We start from the raw sequence: 17,698 nt of genomic DNA, 5'->3' as shown, positions 1-17,698 counted from the left end.
TTCTTTTTTTTATCTAATCAGCCACGACATGGCATGTTTTTGATTAGAGCATTTAGTCTATTGACATTTAAAGTGAACATTGATGGATAAGTACTTATTCCAATTTTGTTACTTGTTTTCTGGTTGTTTCTGTGGTTCTTCTCTGTTCTTTTTTAATTTCTTCCCTTATGATTTTATGATCTTCCTTATTTGTATGCTTGTGTTCCTTTCTCTCTAGCTTTGTATATCCGTTGTAGGTTTTTGATTTGTGGTTACTATGGGGTTCATGTATGTTGACCTATATCTACTTGTTTTAAACTGGTAGTCATTTACTTCAAATACATTCTAAAAGTTCTACATTGTTTTACTCCCCTCCCCAACATTTTCTGTTTTTGATGTCCTATTTTACATCTTCATGTTTTCCCCTTCACTGTTAAGACCCTTTAACATTTCTTTTAAGGTCAGTTTGGTATTCATTAACTCTCTTAGTTTTTGTCTGTCTGAGAAGTTTTTTCCTCTACTTCCATTTTAAATGATAATCTTGCCTGGTGGAGTATCATAGTTTGTCGGTTTTTCTCTTTCAGCACGTAAATATATCATGCCCTTCTCTTTTGGCCTGCAAACTTTCTCCAGAAAAATCAACTGATAGCCATGTGGGGGTTCCCTTATACGTGACTCTTTGTTTTTCTCATAATGCCTTTAGGATTGTCTCTTTATGTTTAACTTTTGCCATTTTAATTATAATATGTCTTGCTGTGCTTCCTTTTGGAATCATCTTTTTTGGGGACTCTCTGTGCTTCTTGTACCTTGATACTGTTTCCTTCATCAGATTTGGGAAATTTTCATCCATAATTTCATCAAATACATTTTTGACCCTTTTCTCGCTCTCTTCTCCAGGGACCCCTATAATGTGAATGTTGGTCTGCTTGATATTGTCATAAAAGTTCCTTAAACTGTTCTCATTTTTAAAATTTTTCTTTTTGCTGTTTTCATTGGGTGATTTTCATTATCCTATCTTCCAGATCACTTACGTGTTCTTCTCTATCACCTAGTCTACTTTAAATTCTTTCTAGTGTGTTTTTCATTTCAGTTATTGTATTTTTCAGTTCTGACTAGTTTCTTATTAAAGTCCTCACCATGTTCATCTATTCTTTTCTCTAGTTCATTTAGCATTCTTATTACTAATCCTTTGAACTTTTTACTCTGGTAAATTGTTTATGTCTGTTTCATTAATTGTTTTTTCAGGTTTTTGTTGTTCTTTCTTTTGAAAAAAAATTTCTCTGTTTTCTCATTTTGCTTAATTTCTCCATCTTTATGAAATTAGTTCAAACAGTTAGTTACATATTCCTGTCCTTCTGTGGGAATATCCCTATATTGTCTGCATGTGTCCAATGGCTTTGGTGGCAGAGCTGAATCTGAAGTGAGCAGAAGTCATGTCATCAGTCAGTGTGTGCTAGCAGCCATCACATCGATAGTAGGTAGGACTGGAGATGGAAGAGCTAGGACCAGAGCCAGATGTTAGCTGGGGCTTCTTTTCTGCTCCATAGCCAACACCACCATATCGGGGGTGGGTTGAATCCCATGTTGCTGGAGCAGAAGCCCTGGTGTTCATGTCTGATCTGGTTCTGTTCCCTCGAAGTGTGTGCTTTCTGCCCCAAGCATTGACATGTTCAGTCCAGAGAGGAGCATTGCTGGGACAAGAGGGGCTGGAGCAGGAGCTTGGCATGGGCTGACGTGCAGGCTGGGGTGGTCCCAGCACCAGTCAGAGCTCCAGAACACTCCTGATCTGCTGTCCCTCACGAATGCCAGTAATGGCTTCTTTTGCCCCTTTCAGATGCTGTGTCAGGTCTGAGTCAACTCCTTCCCCCACAACTCCATACCTTCCTTAGAAGTGGCAGCCTCTGCCCTAGTGGGGAACTGCATTATAGAGCAAGAGGGGCCAGAGCAGGTGCTTGGCATGGGCTGGGGCATGTGGTAGGGTGGTCCTGGTACCAGTCAGAGCTCCAGACCACTCCTCATCTCCTATCCTTATGAACAGCAGTAATGTTTGCCCTCACTCCATTTGGATGCTCTGTCAGGTCTGAGCTGGCTCCGTCCCCCACATCTGTGCACTCTCCTTGCCTGTGGCAGCCTTCAACCTAGTGTGTAACTGCACCATGGAGCAAGAGGGACGGGAGCCAGTTCTCAGCTGAAGCTGAGGATCCTGCTGGGGAGGTTGTGGGAAACTGGCCCAAGTCCTGGGGCAGTTTCAGTCTGCTTCCTCTGCCTTGTTTTGGGAGTAAGCAAGCATGTGTGCACTTTTCACAAGCAGAGTCTCAGTTTCTTACAGTCCCACTGTCAGTCTCACTGGTTTTCAAACCAGCTAAGGGGACTTGTCCTCTTGGCGTCATACCCCAGGGCTGGGACACCCAATACAGGGTTTCAACTGCCCACCCCCCAGGAAGGGTTGCCAAGCCTGTGTAATCTCGCTCCTCTTCTGTGTCCCCTCCTAGGGGCTCAGGTACCGATCTGATCACTTCCCTTACCTTCCTACCTGACTACGTCTGGATCTTTCTTACAGTGTTGTTTGTGTAAGAGTCTTTCTGCCAGTCTCCAGTTTGTTTTCAATGAGAATCGCTCCACATGTTGATGAATTTTTGATGTGTTCATGGTGGTTGGTGAGCTCCACATCCTCCTGCTCTGCCATCTTGATCTCCTCCCGGTGACCACTGTTAAGATTCTTGCTCTCTCTGTCTCTCTCTAAAAATGTTTCAAAGATACATTAGCACTTACCTATGTAGAACCTTTTTTATTTTATAAAAATGGAATGATTTTCCTTATATGCTATTCTGTAAATGTTTTAAGTTAATAATATAGAGTTAATTTTGTATAAGTATATATAAATTTAGAGTGATATTCAAAATATTTGACAACCATTAGAGCATAAGCACTGACCAATCAGAATGGATGCTGGATGTAGGGTGGGAGAATGGTCCTGGAGCCCCAGGTGTGCCAGAAATTACCTTAATTAGGCAATAAAATGAATAAGTCAGGGGCAGGGGTTGTACCCATAGAAGGAGCTAGAATGTGGGGGTGAGAGGAATATGGAGTATGTGCTCAGGGTATCAGCTGTTTTCCAAGTAGTATGAATATCTTTCAGTATTTTAACAACTGACAGGGCCATACTGGTGTGCTAGGGTTATATCAGCACTGCATGTACCTCATTCTATTTAAAGGTAGTACACCAGAGTAGTACTATAATTTTTAAAGTAAATCAAGGTACTGATGCACAGTTAGATTGCTTTTAATATCTTATATTGTAAGAAATGCTGTGTATTAGAAAACAAAAGCAAATCACAAAAACAAATAAATAAAAAACATAAACAGAAAAGAAAACTTGTGTATGTAATCTGGTGAAACTTTGTGAGAATATCCACAAGGCAAATTCCTAGCTGTGGAATTACCAAGTCAATTTTTATTTCGATAGATATTTCTTTGAAAAGTCAAATCAGTTTACACTCACTCCAGGTGAGACAATATTTTTTTTCCATATCTTGTCCAACAGTTTGCATTATTATCAAAAATTATGTCTTTATTCAATTTGATAACTGAATGATTAAGGAAGTATTCCATTCTTGTTTAGTAATCATTTTGTAATAGTTGAAAAATTGTTTGATTTGGAGTCATTTATACTTAAACTTTTTGTTTGTATTTGGATTAATTACTATGAGTTTGTTTTCTCAGCTATAAAATGGAGATATTATAAATGTCAATGCAATTTTGCCTGGTTTGTTATTCCAGATTAATTTTAGAATAATTTTCTAAGACCCCTCAAAATTCACACTGAAGTTTTTATTTGAATTGAATTAAATATTTAAATCAAACTTCTGAAGTTCATTAATAGACTTTCTATCTGAGTCCATGGACTATCTATATTAAATCAGCCCTTGCTTTATATCTCTGAATAAAGTGTGTTTTTCTTTCTGTAGGTTTAGTAAATTTCTTATTAGTGTTCTGTGAGGTATTGTATATTTTATTGTTGCTAGATTTGATGAAATATTTTTCTTTTATATCTTCTGTTCATTCATTGCATGTATGAAGGTTGCTACTTTTATAATTTGTAGTACATTTGTAGTAATGTGGCCTCTTTATAATTCCTTTTTCCATTTGGCTTCATACACATTATCTATCTATCTCTGTCATCTATCAGTGTAATCACAATATATGCAACTTATGATAATTTCATCTACTTCGTTCCAATAGTTTTATTGCTTATTTCTTCACCTAAATATCTTCTGCATATTTCTACTCTAGCTTTTCTTTTCATTTATATTGTTTCTTCTTGAGACTGAGTCCTTGCAATGGAAGGAGTGTATTCTACTTATATTTGTGGTCTGGTAAACTACACTAATGCCTGACACAAAGGAAACACTCAAATGTTAAGTGAATGCCTGAGTGAATAATTTTGAGCTTCAGATTCAAGGTTGTTCTGGGCAATTCCCATGAATGTTAGCTCAATGGAAAACAATAAACAAGATAGAGAAGCAGACACAAGTCAAATGGCATAGATACGGAGCCTGGGTACCCAAGAGACTAATGTGGAAGGATGCCAAAATAGATAATTGGCTTCCCAATCAGGATAGGTACAGGGGATGCCTAACTGATATATCACTGAAATGGAGAGAAAGTTACCCATCTGGTGTTTCATCCTATGAATATAAGCAGCAAGGCTGTATTTAACCTCAACTGGCTGGCCAGTGAAGCAAGGACTCCTTTTATTATTGATCCTGGGACGAAGAGAGATAGCCAGCAGTTAACAGATATGAGACTGTATTCCGACAGGTCGGGTCATAGTAGAGTCTGCTGTAATCAGCATACCAGGAGAAATTAATCCTGGAATTTGATTAAGATAGAGTATTTTATAATAAGTAAGTAAAGTATGAAATAGCTCAATGAATTTACTCACCTTTTACTCACCAGTTGAAATTAACATGTGCCACTAGTTGCAGCAATAATAAACACAGAAATAGCTAATGTTTATTAAGGATTTATTAGATGCCAAGCATATGATTACTGCTCTACAGAGATTATCTCACTTAATCCTCATAGCAGTCTATGAATTCAGTATGATTTTGATTGTATTTTACAGGTGGGAGAATACAGCTTAGAAAGTTTGTTAAGTAGCTTGACTAAATTTACATACTAGTATGTAGTAAAGCTGAATTGTGAGGAAAAGCCAAGATTTTCAATCCTGACATTTATTTCACATGGGGAGCTTTAAAATAAAATAAATACCAGTGTCAGAGCCTCTCTTTCAGAAATTATTACTTAATTGGTCTGGGGTGGGGCTTGGTGGTATTGGTATGGTTTAAAAAGCTACATGGTAATTTCAACATGTCCTTAGAGTTGAGACCATTGACCTGTCAAAGCACCTTACTGAGAGTTTAGTTTTGCCCTCAAATTGTACCTTGTCAGTACAAAGGAATGATAATGGTTATGTAGCTTGAAGAATAGTTTTAAGATTTATTTTCCTTCCTCTATGCACTGTCCTTACTTATGTATCCTGTATTTACCTTTCTGATCGTGCCTGCCAATTTATTGGCTATTGTCTCCTGGAATGTTTCAGTATACAGGCTGGGTTATAAAGGGTCTTAACGTTTTGCCTCTGCAAGTGCATCTATATTTAGATAGGATTGCTGTTACTAGACCTTTACTTCTCTTGTAAATCTTCTTTGAAAATAGTTGTTCAGTTATTATTATATTTCCCTATATATCAAACAGGTTGTAGTTGATTAGGTTTATTAAATGCCTTGTATTAGTTTTATATAATGATCGGTTTAACAGTGGTTATACAAGTTGCTGTAGATAATAAGTTCATGGTTCTAGATATTTCCATGTAGTCAAAAAATTATACTCAGAATGGATCCTGCTCCACCTTGCTATGTTTTCCAACATAATAATTTATCCTACCTCCATTTCCAGCCCAAGCAATATTATTAAAATGAGGTACCGTCACAACGATAGGAAAAGGGGCAAAAGGCATAAATATACAGTTGAGAGAAAATGAAGTACAAAAAGAAATACAAAAATAGTTTAATCAATTCATTGGCAAAACACCAATGAAATAGTTTTATATATGAATTAGCAACAGTTTTTTCAGACTTTTTATCATGTAATTACATATTTATTATTTTATTGTTTATGGCGTCCTCATGCTAGAATGCAAGTTCCACAAGGTCTACTTTGGTCAGTGATATATTGTAACAGCTGAAACCAGTGCCTGCCCTGAAATAGACACTCAATAGTAAATATTCGTAAGAGAAAGAAATATGTGCATGTGTGAATGTGCCCATAGCAAAGATGTGGTACATTGTATATATCACTATATAACTGGCAGGGGTGTGAATTCATGTAACAATTCTAAAGAGCAATCCATGAAGAGGTATCATGTTTTCTGTTAAATGTTAATTTTATTTGGATTATTATTTATTTATACTTCTAAATTGTGTTTTAAGGATATAATCAGTAGAGTGCATATTTATAGACAGAAAACCTTGTTCACAGCATCGATAATCATGAGGCAGACAAATATAGCTGATGTTAAGTAAAATATGACATTTATCATTCTTTCAAAATAGACTAAATACTGTGAAAATGCAGTAATACAATGTTAAATGAAAAATGGAGGGTGGATAATAGAGCATGGTTCCAGTTTTGTAAAAATTGAGAAAGAGAGGCAGACAAATTCTTAAACCAGAGTGATAATAGTAATTATACTGGAGTGGTAAGAATAATTTTAATTTTTTTCTTTGTAGTATTATAAAATGCATAAAATTTCTATAAGGATGTATATTACTTTCTTGATCAGAAAAATACTTCATTTATGAAAATTGGCTTTATCATTTTCCAACTCTGAGGATATAATAAAGAATCTGTTGCAATGTAACCTCCACAAAGGCAAATCTTTTTTTTTGCGGTACGCGGGCCTCTCACTGTTGTGGCCTCTCCCATTGCGGAGGACAGGCTCCGGACGCGCAGGCTCAGTGGCCATGGCTCACGGGCCCAGCCGCTCCGCGGCATGTGGGATCTTCCCGGACCGGGGCACGAACCTGCGTCCCCTGCATCGGCAGGAGGACTCTCAACCACTGCACCACCAGGGAAGCCCAGGGCAAATCTTTTTATCTGCTTTGCTCATTGGTGGATTCCCTATGCCTAGAATAATGTTTGGGATAAAGTAGCACTCATAAATATTTTTTGAATAAATGAATGAGTGTGCAAATGAATAGTATGTCTCCCTCTTTTAAAGGCAGTTTTAAAGTGTTAAGAGTAAGCGGATTGATTACTTCCTTTTTGTGTAGAATTGAACCATTAATCCATCCATCATTAAGTGTTAATTAAGTGCTATTCATAGCATGTCTTCTTTCCACTGAGGAGAGACCACTTTCTCATGGGCTGAAAATGATCTTTTATCTCTCGTTAGAGTTTGCTGGGTGGGGAGGGAAATGAGCAACACATGGAAGATGTCGATTCTAATGTATGTGAGATTTAAAATGATTATGACAGAAATTTTTTATCTTTAGTAAGTACCTTTAATTTAGCCCTATGTCCTCAGATTTAAAGAAAACCGTAATTATCAATTAATAAATGTTATTTTGTTATCCAATTAAAATGTGTTTAGTTCCCCACTTAGAGAGAACAAAAGGAGTATAAAAATAATCACAGATTTTGTTGATGTTACTGTTGGGGATGGAAACATTGCAAAAGGACAATAGACCAATAATATAAGACAATGCTATATTGTGCTTCATTGTAATTCAATAAGGGGATTTTTTTCAAGTAATTTTTACCATGTAGTATGCAGTTTAGGTTTATGCAAGTAGATATATGCCTTATTTAAAATTTTATGTTTTTTACATATTTTCTCAAAACTAAAATCAGGAATAAGGGATTTAAGGTAAATCCTGATGGATTATAATAGTAGCATTTATATTCAATATAATATTAAATAAAACTGTATCAGTGTTTGCAATGAGTTGTCTATTTTACACAGAACTCTTGCTATATTTTTTTCTCTAGGATTCAGTGTTTCCCTCTGATGTGCAACCAAATCCAAACCTGTGTTTATGCAAAGAAAATATTTGTCCAGCAAAATTTGACTACAAGCTGAATAACATATTTAGACTTCACGAACTTCCAGTGAGCTGGTAAGATTCTTGATGTTTTATTAATACCTTTGAGATTTTATTGTCATGTCTAAATTTTGATGCTCTTATAGCTGTTTATGGTCAAAGTGTTTTGCTCTTAGCCTGTTTCTGAAATTGCTACTTATAGCACTGAAAGAATCCTCTTAAAGCTGTTGCAAGAGTCTCAAAACTAACTGGTTTAGGCACTTGGTGGCAGTACAGCCTAAATGCACTACTGTGCATTTTTAATGTAGAGGTTGCAGTTCTGGCTTAAAATAAAGCACAGATTGTTTTTAGAGAGGTTTGTAGGATTTGTTTTAAAAATAGGATCTCAGCAGCTATGCATTTCATTTGATTATTTTACTTAAAATTTTATCAGTGTATGTTTTTTTCCACATTAACACATTATTTTGTTTTGTTTTGAGGACCATAGTTTTGTGAACCGTAATCACATCAGTTTAAAAGCAAAACTTATTACTTGCTAATAAGTTTTATGAATCTGCATATTTACATTCATAGGAAACATTTTAAATCTTATAAAATTTATACTACTCCTATTCAGAGTGTTTGAGAAAAATATTTCTGTGGAGAATCAGTAAATATACATTCTACAGTAGATTTCTATGGTACTTTAAAATTTTACTAAGTGGTCAGCTTTTGTAAATAATCATGGATACATCATTTTGATTATGGTTTAGGTAAGTAATATTGTTTTCTTGTATTTGTTCATATAATCCCAAGTTTATATTATTGATTTTTAAGAAATTTGTACAAAGATGTATAGCAAACATTATGTAATTGCTCATCTTATACTTAATGAGGAAAAATGTCTCAGAAGAGGATGTTAACCAACTCTAATAACCTACACTTAACTGTGGTGAGGTTTTTCTTGTTTTGTTTTGTTTTATTTTGCAAAGTTTACCTTGCTCTTGATGACTGTATGTATATTCACTTTCTAAGACCTATTTGTTTGATTATTTTCATGTAGCAAGACTCTGCCGTGACCAAAACCAGTAGGTTAATGAATTGAAAAGATCTGTTAGTAAAAGGAACCATAATAATGATACATCCATACCTTAAGTATTCTATTTCAACTTAAAACAGTTCATTTGCATTCACATGCCAGTCTTTTGATGTAAGGCCATGGCTTTTTCTTTCCTTAAGTGACTGTTGATTGGAATTCTACATCATATTTCTTGCATAAGCTATACCAATAATGTATCACTAACAATTTCAATTTTATGATTTTCTTAATCTGAAACAAGAACTTCAGACGCTCAGAAGATGATCTCCTCACATTTCCATGGCATTAATTTAATTTTCATTGATAGCAGTTCTTATCACACTTATATTTCATCACCTTGATTAGTTTTTAATTACATTATAGTAGCAAATGCAACTGGCTTATGAGGTTTAGTAACAAACTCCTCTGACTCTTTGTGATAGTGGACCTTAGCTGGTGGGAGTGGCTTGTGCTGGTCTGCTGGGGCATGGTCTGGAAGCTCTGAGCAGTCAGGGCACTGCTAGCACAGCCAGAGTGTTTTACAGAGAGAATGGGAAATGTTGACCAACGATTAAGTGGAGGTTAAGGGAAAAGCATTTACTAAATGAAAATGTGGAGAAGAGAAAGAGGGAAACATTTGACTCTTAGTCAGAAACAAAGTCTGGATTCCAGATTAATTTATTTGCAGACTTTGGAAAGACAGCTGCCCTGATAACTACTACTGCAACCCAGGGAATAATTTCTCTGTCATAATCTTCACTAGTTAGCCCATGAGGAGAGAAGATTCTAGCATTATGAGTTAGGCAGTAAAAAAACAGCAAAAAAAAGAATTGTGAGTAGAAAACTAATCACTAATCTTCTAGTGTAACATACCTCAAAGGAAAATTAAGCTGTGACTTTGGGCCAACTCATTTACCTGGGCCTTTTTTTGGCCTGTTTCTTCTTTCCCAATTTGTCTCAGTTTCTGCTTCGTTATACCACCATTTCTTCTTGGTCACAGATTTGTTTTTCTCTCTCCCACCTATTTTATTCTACTACTTTCTCTGTACTCTCATTCTATACCACCAATCCTTAACTAGCCATAATATAAAATTCAACTGTAAATTTCTAGTGTTTCTCAGATAATTTCATATTCTCTGTTCTTAATTTAAAACTGAATCACCCTGCTCCCACCACCCCATATACACACACAGAGGTTTGGTACTTTATAGGTCTTTAATAGTATAATGTCTATTGACTCAATTATGTTTCTTTAAAGAATAAAAAATGTTTTTTGTTTTATAAGTAACTGTGAATTTATTTATTTATTTTGTTTTTCAATTATCATCAGTGGAAATAAAGTTCTTCCTCTATGGTATATAGGTTCCTTAACTTCATCAAAATAACAATGATAGTAATGGCAATGATCATGAAAGAATATCAATAATAACAATAAACTGTTTTACAAAGCATCTTTCAATGCCAAGATTCAGCTGTTTTTCCCCCAGCTCTCTCTCTCTCTATATATATATATTTTTTTCTTTTTTTCTCTCTCTCTTACATACACACACACGCACACAGATGAGGCTCAGAGACCTTGAGAAACACAGAGAAAAATTTTGTATCAGGTCTGGTTAACTCAAAAGCAGACCATAAAACAGTGAATGAACCACAAGGTATTTTATAGAAAAAGCCCAAGGAAATAGTTTCTATTTTTACAATCAAGCATACAGGTATGTCAGTAACGTACAACTATATAACCTATGAGTTTGGCCAAGATACATTTTTCCCCTGACAAGCTTGACGTAGGATAATTGCTTTAAACTTAAATATTAAAATAATTAATTAGATTATGTTTAAGTGCAGAATTTAATTGTGCGTTCTTTCTCTGGAAAACACAGATTTACTAAAATGTATTTTAGTATGTTTTTCCAACAAGGTCATAATAAAATAAATGCATATTAAATTCCAGATAATTAAAAGAATTTTAATGTCTTACTAATTTGCATTTTATAGAGTGCAGTTTCATACGTTGAAGAACCAGAAGGATTTTAAATCAGATTAGTTAACAGAGTTTTTAAGTTCTGAGATAGATGTCTTTCTCCTACTTTCACAGGATGGTTCCCATCAGCCTAGAAAATATACTCCAGTATCTCCTATTAGTTTAAAAAAAAGACTTTTTCTTGAACCTACAACCCCCCACCAAACCTATGCTGTTTTCCCAGAAGCTGCTCTGCTCACTTTCAGTAAAAAAGTTGACAGTACTGCTGACTGAGCTAACAGCTTCCACTTGCGCTTCCATTCTCCCCTCCAGTGGAGCTCCCTTCCTTTCCTCTGCTCTGGAAGTAACTCTTGTCAGTCATTCCCTGCTTCGGTGTCCACCGCCAGTGGCCACTTCTCCATTCTCATTTTCCTCTCCTCTCAGCTGCAGTCAATACAACCACCACCTCTGCGTTTACTCTCCTGACTCCCATTATTTGCATGGTCCTGGTCTTCCTGCTGAGTCCCAGGCTGTCCTACTCAGTGCCTTCTCAGCAGGCTGCTTTGCTTCTGCTAGACTTCCAGTTGATAGATTGCCCCAGGCTCAGCCTCAGAGCTTCATTTTTTCACTGTCTGCACCTTCTCAGGTGGCCTCTTCCAAGCTCAGACTTTAAACACTCTCCATATAGTGATAGGTAATCACCTTGGGAATATCTCTACCATTGCCATCTCTCTTGAGTTTGAATATCGAATAGGCTTCTCCGAATTATCATGCTCAGGAAGAACTCTTGTTTTCCCTCAGAAAAATGGGTCTCCTGATCTTCCCCATTTTTGCAAAAGCAAAACGTAAACTTGTATGAATTTACTAAAGGTAAAAGCCTAGGAGTAGTTGTAACTACTCATTCTCTCACCCTGCAATTCCCACCATTAAATCTAAGAGTAAGTCTGATAGGCTTTTCCTCCAGAACATATTTACATTTTCCCACTTCTCTCTATCTATCTATATTACCATGGCCATCTCTCTTGCTATTGCAAAAGCCTACTAATTCACCCCACCTTACCCTACAGTAATTCACTTACTTCACAATAGCCAAACTGATCTTTTAAAAATGTAAATCAGATAAGATTCGCTGCTTTTGGTACAATAATGTCTTCCCCTTGTTTTAAAGTAAGATCCAAACTTCTTACTGAGGCCTACAAGGCTCTGCAAGTTGGGACTCCTGCCCTCCTCCCATTGTGTTGACCACATGCTCTCCCCTGCTTCCTTGCCCAGGACTCTCAGCTACCCCGTCTTCTCACTATTCTGCAAACATGCCTCACTTCTCTCTGCCCCCAGGTCTTTACACTAGCTCTTCCCTCTACTTGTGTTGTTACTCCTCCAGTTTGTGCACACCTGGCTCATTCTTATCTCTAAAATCTCAGTTCAAATATCACCTCCTTGGAGAGGCAGTTCCTGAAATATGTGACTAATGTTTTACTCCTCATTCCTCCAGTCACTGTCAGTCCTATCATCCTACTTAATTTCCACCATGGTTTTTAGTAGGCATGCAGCATAAATTTTAAAGTACTTTATAAAAATGAAAAAGTACATGAAATCTTAGTATTTTTCTAGTTTATGGGTGGCTAGAGACTAGCTAGATTCTCACCAATTCAGTTTCCTCCTCCCTGGGCCCACTGGAAGATCTTATCTCCCATTCTTCTGAAGTGTGTTAACCCTTAAGACTCCCATTGGGATTCTCTGCTGTCTCTGACTTCATCCTCATAGCTGGAATCAGAGGACTTTGAAAGTGACAAACTGTGTGCTAGAAGGCACGTGGATCTCTGAGTCATGTGTGCTTGGAGAGTTCTCCAACTTTCATCATGCTTTGTGTGAGGTACTGCTTTAATTGCCCTGACTAATGCACTATATTTTTGTGAAAATGGATGAGTTAGGCTCTATAAGATGAGTGGAATTTTAAAAAAAACAGACTGAAGGTACTTTCACATTCATTCTACAAAAATGTATTGAGCATTTATCAGACACTATTCTGGACAATTAATTAAATACATAGAAATCTGTTCCCAGGAAGCTTACATATGTTACAGGGAATAAGTAATAAACCAGTAGTGAACACGTATATGCTATAGTATGTTTGATGACCGTAGTACTATAGAGAAACACAAAGCAGACAGAGGGAAATGGAATAGAGGGTAGCTTGAGGTTAAACACAGAGGCCAGGGCTGTTCTGAGAAGGTAATGCATAATGAAAACCTGAAGTGGGTGAGGAAGTGATACATGCAGAGAATAAGGAAGACGGTTAGAGGTGAGAGAACAACGAATGCAAAGCTCTTGAGGTGGGAACATGTCCAAAATGTTCCAACAAGGAGTCCAGTATAAACAGAGTAAGTGAGCTTGCAGAAGAGGAGGAGAAAACTAAGTTAGGTATTTGGGGACCAGAGAGAGTGTGACTTAGGGCCTTACAGATCATAGTAAAGAGGATTGTGAATTTTATTCTGAGAATGTTGGAAAGTTATTAGAGGATTTTGAGAAGAATTATGCAATTTGGCTTATATAACAGCTAGATGCTCTGACTACTGTATGGAAATTAGACTGTCAATGGGGGTTAAGGGTAGAAGCTGGCAGACTAGTTAGGAGCTATTTCAATAATTCAAGAGAACTGTAAAGATTTCCTGGCCTCGGATGATAGTGTTATAGAGGCTAAGTGGTAAGAATTTTTTTGATGAGAGAGTGAGCAGGATTTTTGGGTTGGCAGGATGTCGGGTGAGAGAGAGGGCAATTAGGGTTGACTTCAAGGTTTATGGTCAGAGCCAGTGAAGACAGAGTGGCCGTTAATTTCAAGGCTAAGGGAGAGCCAGGTTTGGAATGTGGGGTTTGGCATGTTAAGTTTGGGAGGCCTAGTAAACTTCCAAGTGGACTTAGATGTGGATGGGACCCTTAGATTCTCCTGTGAACACAGTTCATAGCTATGTGTGCTCCCTGGCAAGTAGTTAGGTTCATGTCAGTACTATTCCATGCACTTCCATGGAAGCAGTCACCAGAAATGGAAAAAGTGACTAAGTACCTTTTAAAGCAAAAAAAATGGGTGTTATAGAAATGTAATTTTTTAGCATGGGTCAATATTTCTCATCTTGTTCTGGCTATAAATTATATATGTTTATAAAAACCACGATTATATTCTAAAATGTGAGTTTCCAAATTAAATATTAAATCCTTTTTATAACTATACATATAACTGGCATTTTACAATGTATATTTATAATAAGCTTAAGTCATAGTGTAATTTTTATGCTGTTTTTATCCCCAAACAGACAAGCAATATATTAGAGCAAAGTGTATATTTAAACTTTGAATTATCAAAGGAAAATAACTTATAGTTTCTTGAAGCATCAAAAAATTCTCCTTAGAAGGATAATAATTATATTCAAATAAAAATATTTGTAATCATTTCTTACAAGTAGTGGACAGAATACTTTAAAACATTTTCTATAATATGAAGATATATTGTGCTGGTTTTATAATTTACTGCCGAAGTACTAAGGTATTCAGTTAGCTTCCATTAAATAATGATAATATTTATGGCCTAAACTTTTAAGAAGGAAAAGGTACATGAATTTACAGTAAATGTAAACATATATTTTTATGACCCATTTATCTTTTTAGGTGTGTTCCATAAATAAATACATCATTTAATTAGGAGATTAGATTTTCAATTTATTTCAGATTGTCTTTAGTGCCTTTGCACGTATCTGTCTTCAGCTTTAAACTAAGTTTGTTTAGGCACTTTGGATTTGTTGAGCAGCTGTCATCTTCCAGAAGGTGCCCTGATTTGTTTTGTGGATCAACTTACAGCTAAAATTATGGAAAGGTCTTTTCATTGGTCACAGATGATGCACAAAGCATTTTCAGTTCCAGTGCTGCATAGACTCACAGAGATACCGACAGTTACCCTTCTGGGGCTATAACAGTTTTTCATTCTGTTTTAATTATCCAGATCCATAATAATAACCACAGTGACCTACAAGAAGGTATTGTTGGACATATTATAATTATATATAGCAATTATATGTAGCACCAACAATGCATAAAAATCCCACTTATTAACTAAGGTTGGTAAAAATGAAATTATGCTAGTCTCCCTTAGGACATAGCTTCACTTTTTGGAAAAAAAACAAACAAACAACTAGTCCTTCAGTTTTTACATAAAACTTTTTCTGGAGTATATTATTATGATGAGGAAAGTCAAATTTCATGGAATGATAATGCAATAATAATTTTCCAATAAATATGGAATCTCTCACTCTTTCTTGCTTAGCTGCTTACTAGTATTTCCTATTATCTACTGTGTAATAGAAAAGGAAACGGAAGTTAAAAGCAAAGGTTAATCTTTGTAATACAGAATGTCAGGCAAGATGGTTTAGGACAAGTATCAATATATTTCTTTTTCTTTTTAACAATTTATTTAGTGTTTCAAACTATATCATATTCACACATATACTAATAATTCAGTTTAAAAGAGATGACAAGATTTGATGAAGTACAAGTAATCAGTGGTTTCAGCAATTTTTGTCATTCCTTGGGGTGTCTCACCTAAACTTGCCAAGACCTTGTCTTTAATCCGTACTAAATCGATGCACATGAAATGGTATCCCATAATTTATGTTTTTCTTGCTGTTCATAGTTATATGGTGAATGAGCTGTAAATATCAGTGCTCGTGCCAGTAGGTTTAAATCTTAAACTAATTTTGGCAATTTTTTATGTGGCCACTATCAATAGTGTTTTATAATCTAAGGGAAATAATAAAACTTTTTATTAGACGTATACATCCAACATATGGAATAATATTTGTACTTTGAATCCAACCTTAATTTAAAATTACTGACATCATCCCAAGGCAATCGCTAGTAACTCAGAGTACCTCATAAAATAGGACACTTCAACTTGCGTGTCTTGTGAGCACATCAAACTTAGTAGTTCTCAAAGCCAATTCCCTCTTCTACCATCCCCTCCCCTCCACCTTCACCTTCACCTTCTTCTTTCTCCCATTTTGGTTTGTGTCATTCATTATCATCCATATAGTTACCTAAGATGATCTGTGAATCTTAGGTCTTCCTGACCACTTACTATCACATTTAATCAGTCACTTAAGTCTGTGTATTCTGTATCCAAAATGAGTTGTGCACTATTCATTTCTCACAGTCCATCAACTGTCACTTAGGCTCCCCCAACAGCCTCCTACTGGTCTCTCTACCTCCAGTTGTTCCTTCAACTTTAATTTATCCTCTTTACTGCCATTATAGTAATCTTTCTAAAGTGATCTGATATCTTATTTCTGCTTTAAAATTTTTAATTATATTTTAAGCCCTCAAGACACACTTGGCTCTTCCCAATCTAGCTCCAGCCTATGTTTCTATCTCTTACTGTACCGCTAGCCTCTATACCACTATGCTCTAGACTCAGTGAAGTCTTTTCAGATGTTCATGTCTTAGCATGTTTCTTTGACTGGAATGTATTTCCCACCTTTTTCTATTTGTAAATATCAAGAAACCTAAAGAAACCCTCACCTATAAATCAAACCTCCTTTCTGCCTTCTTGGTACTAGATGCATAATATAATAAAGGGGCATATAGAACAGGTCCTATTAAATCCCAAAGATGATATATTTATATGTTTATGTCTCCCAAACCCTCAGCAAGAACTCTTGAGAAAACAGACTGTGTCGATCATGAACAGCCCCTGACATACAGGAGGTGCCTGGTGTGTATTGAAGGAATGGATGCATGGATTGAGTGAATATTTTGTGTGCAGTCATACTTCTAGAGCCAACTTTCATATTTTTATTATTTTTATTATTTTTTTAACGTCTTTACTGGAGTATAATTGCTTTACAATGGTGTGTTAGTTTCTGCTTTATAGCAAAGTGAATCAGCTATACATATACATATATCCCCATATCTTCTCCCTCTTGCATCTCCCTCCCACCCTCCCTATCCCACCCCTCTAGGTGGACACAAAGTGCCGAGCTGATCTCCCTGTGCTATGCATATAGCCAACTTTTAAAATTATATTATCCACTTATAACGTAGGTATCACTTGATGTCACCCTGTCATTTTCTGCACTGGGACTCATTAAATAACTCTCCTGATGGCCATTTTGGAGACTACTTATCAGCTGAGCCATGCTGAGATCCCATCTGCCACCAGTATAAGTTGGGATACTTTATGTTGAAAGTGACTGAAAAATACAACATAAGTTGGTTAAAAGATGAAAGGGAGTTATTGGATCAATAAACTGAGAAGATCAGAAGTAGGAGTGGCTTCAGGTCAAGCTTAATTCGGTGTTTAAAAATATCATAAGTACCTGATTTCACTGTTTTTTGTTTATTCTGCCTTTTGTATTAGCATTATCTTCAGACTCCAGGTTCTCCTTTCAGTGGAGCAAAATGGCTGAAGTGGTTCTAGACTTCATATTCTTTCACAACGCCATCTAGGGAAGGGTCTCCTTCCATAGCTCTTAAAGAAAGAGAATGGGAGTTCTCTTTCCTGCAAGTTTAGGCAAGTACTACCCTGTGTCTCATTGACTGGTTGGATTAAGT

General features: G+C 36.2%; 1 protein-coding gene across 1 annotated transcript in view; it reads left to right on the top strand.

The window, feature by feature from the left end:
• The window catches only part of SPAG16 (sperm associated antigen 16), a 207,950-nt gene that overhangs the window by 136,115 nt on the left and 54,137 nt on the right, over positions 1–17,698 (top strand). The window contains exon 10 of the mRNA XM_022567608.3: positions 8,035–8,162. Coding sequence (XP_022423316.2) covers positions 8,035–8,162 — 128 coding nt within the window. The remainder of the gene's footprint in view (positions 1–8,034; positions 8,163–17,698) is intronic.

Source organism: Delphinapterus leucas, chromosome 8 (genome assembly GCF_059928025.1).
Source record: "Delphinapterus leucas isolate spDelLeu-1000000601 "Yukka" chromosome 8, BTC_Dleu_Yukka2, whole genome shotgun sequence".
Classification (NCBI taxonomy): domain Eukaryota; kingdom Metazoa; phylum Chordata; class Mammalia; order Artiodactyla; family Monodontidae; genus Delphinapterus; species Delphinapterus leucas.
This window is presented reverse-complemented; position numbering and strand designations above follow the sequence as displayed.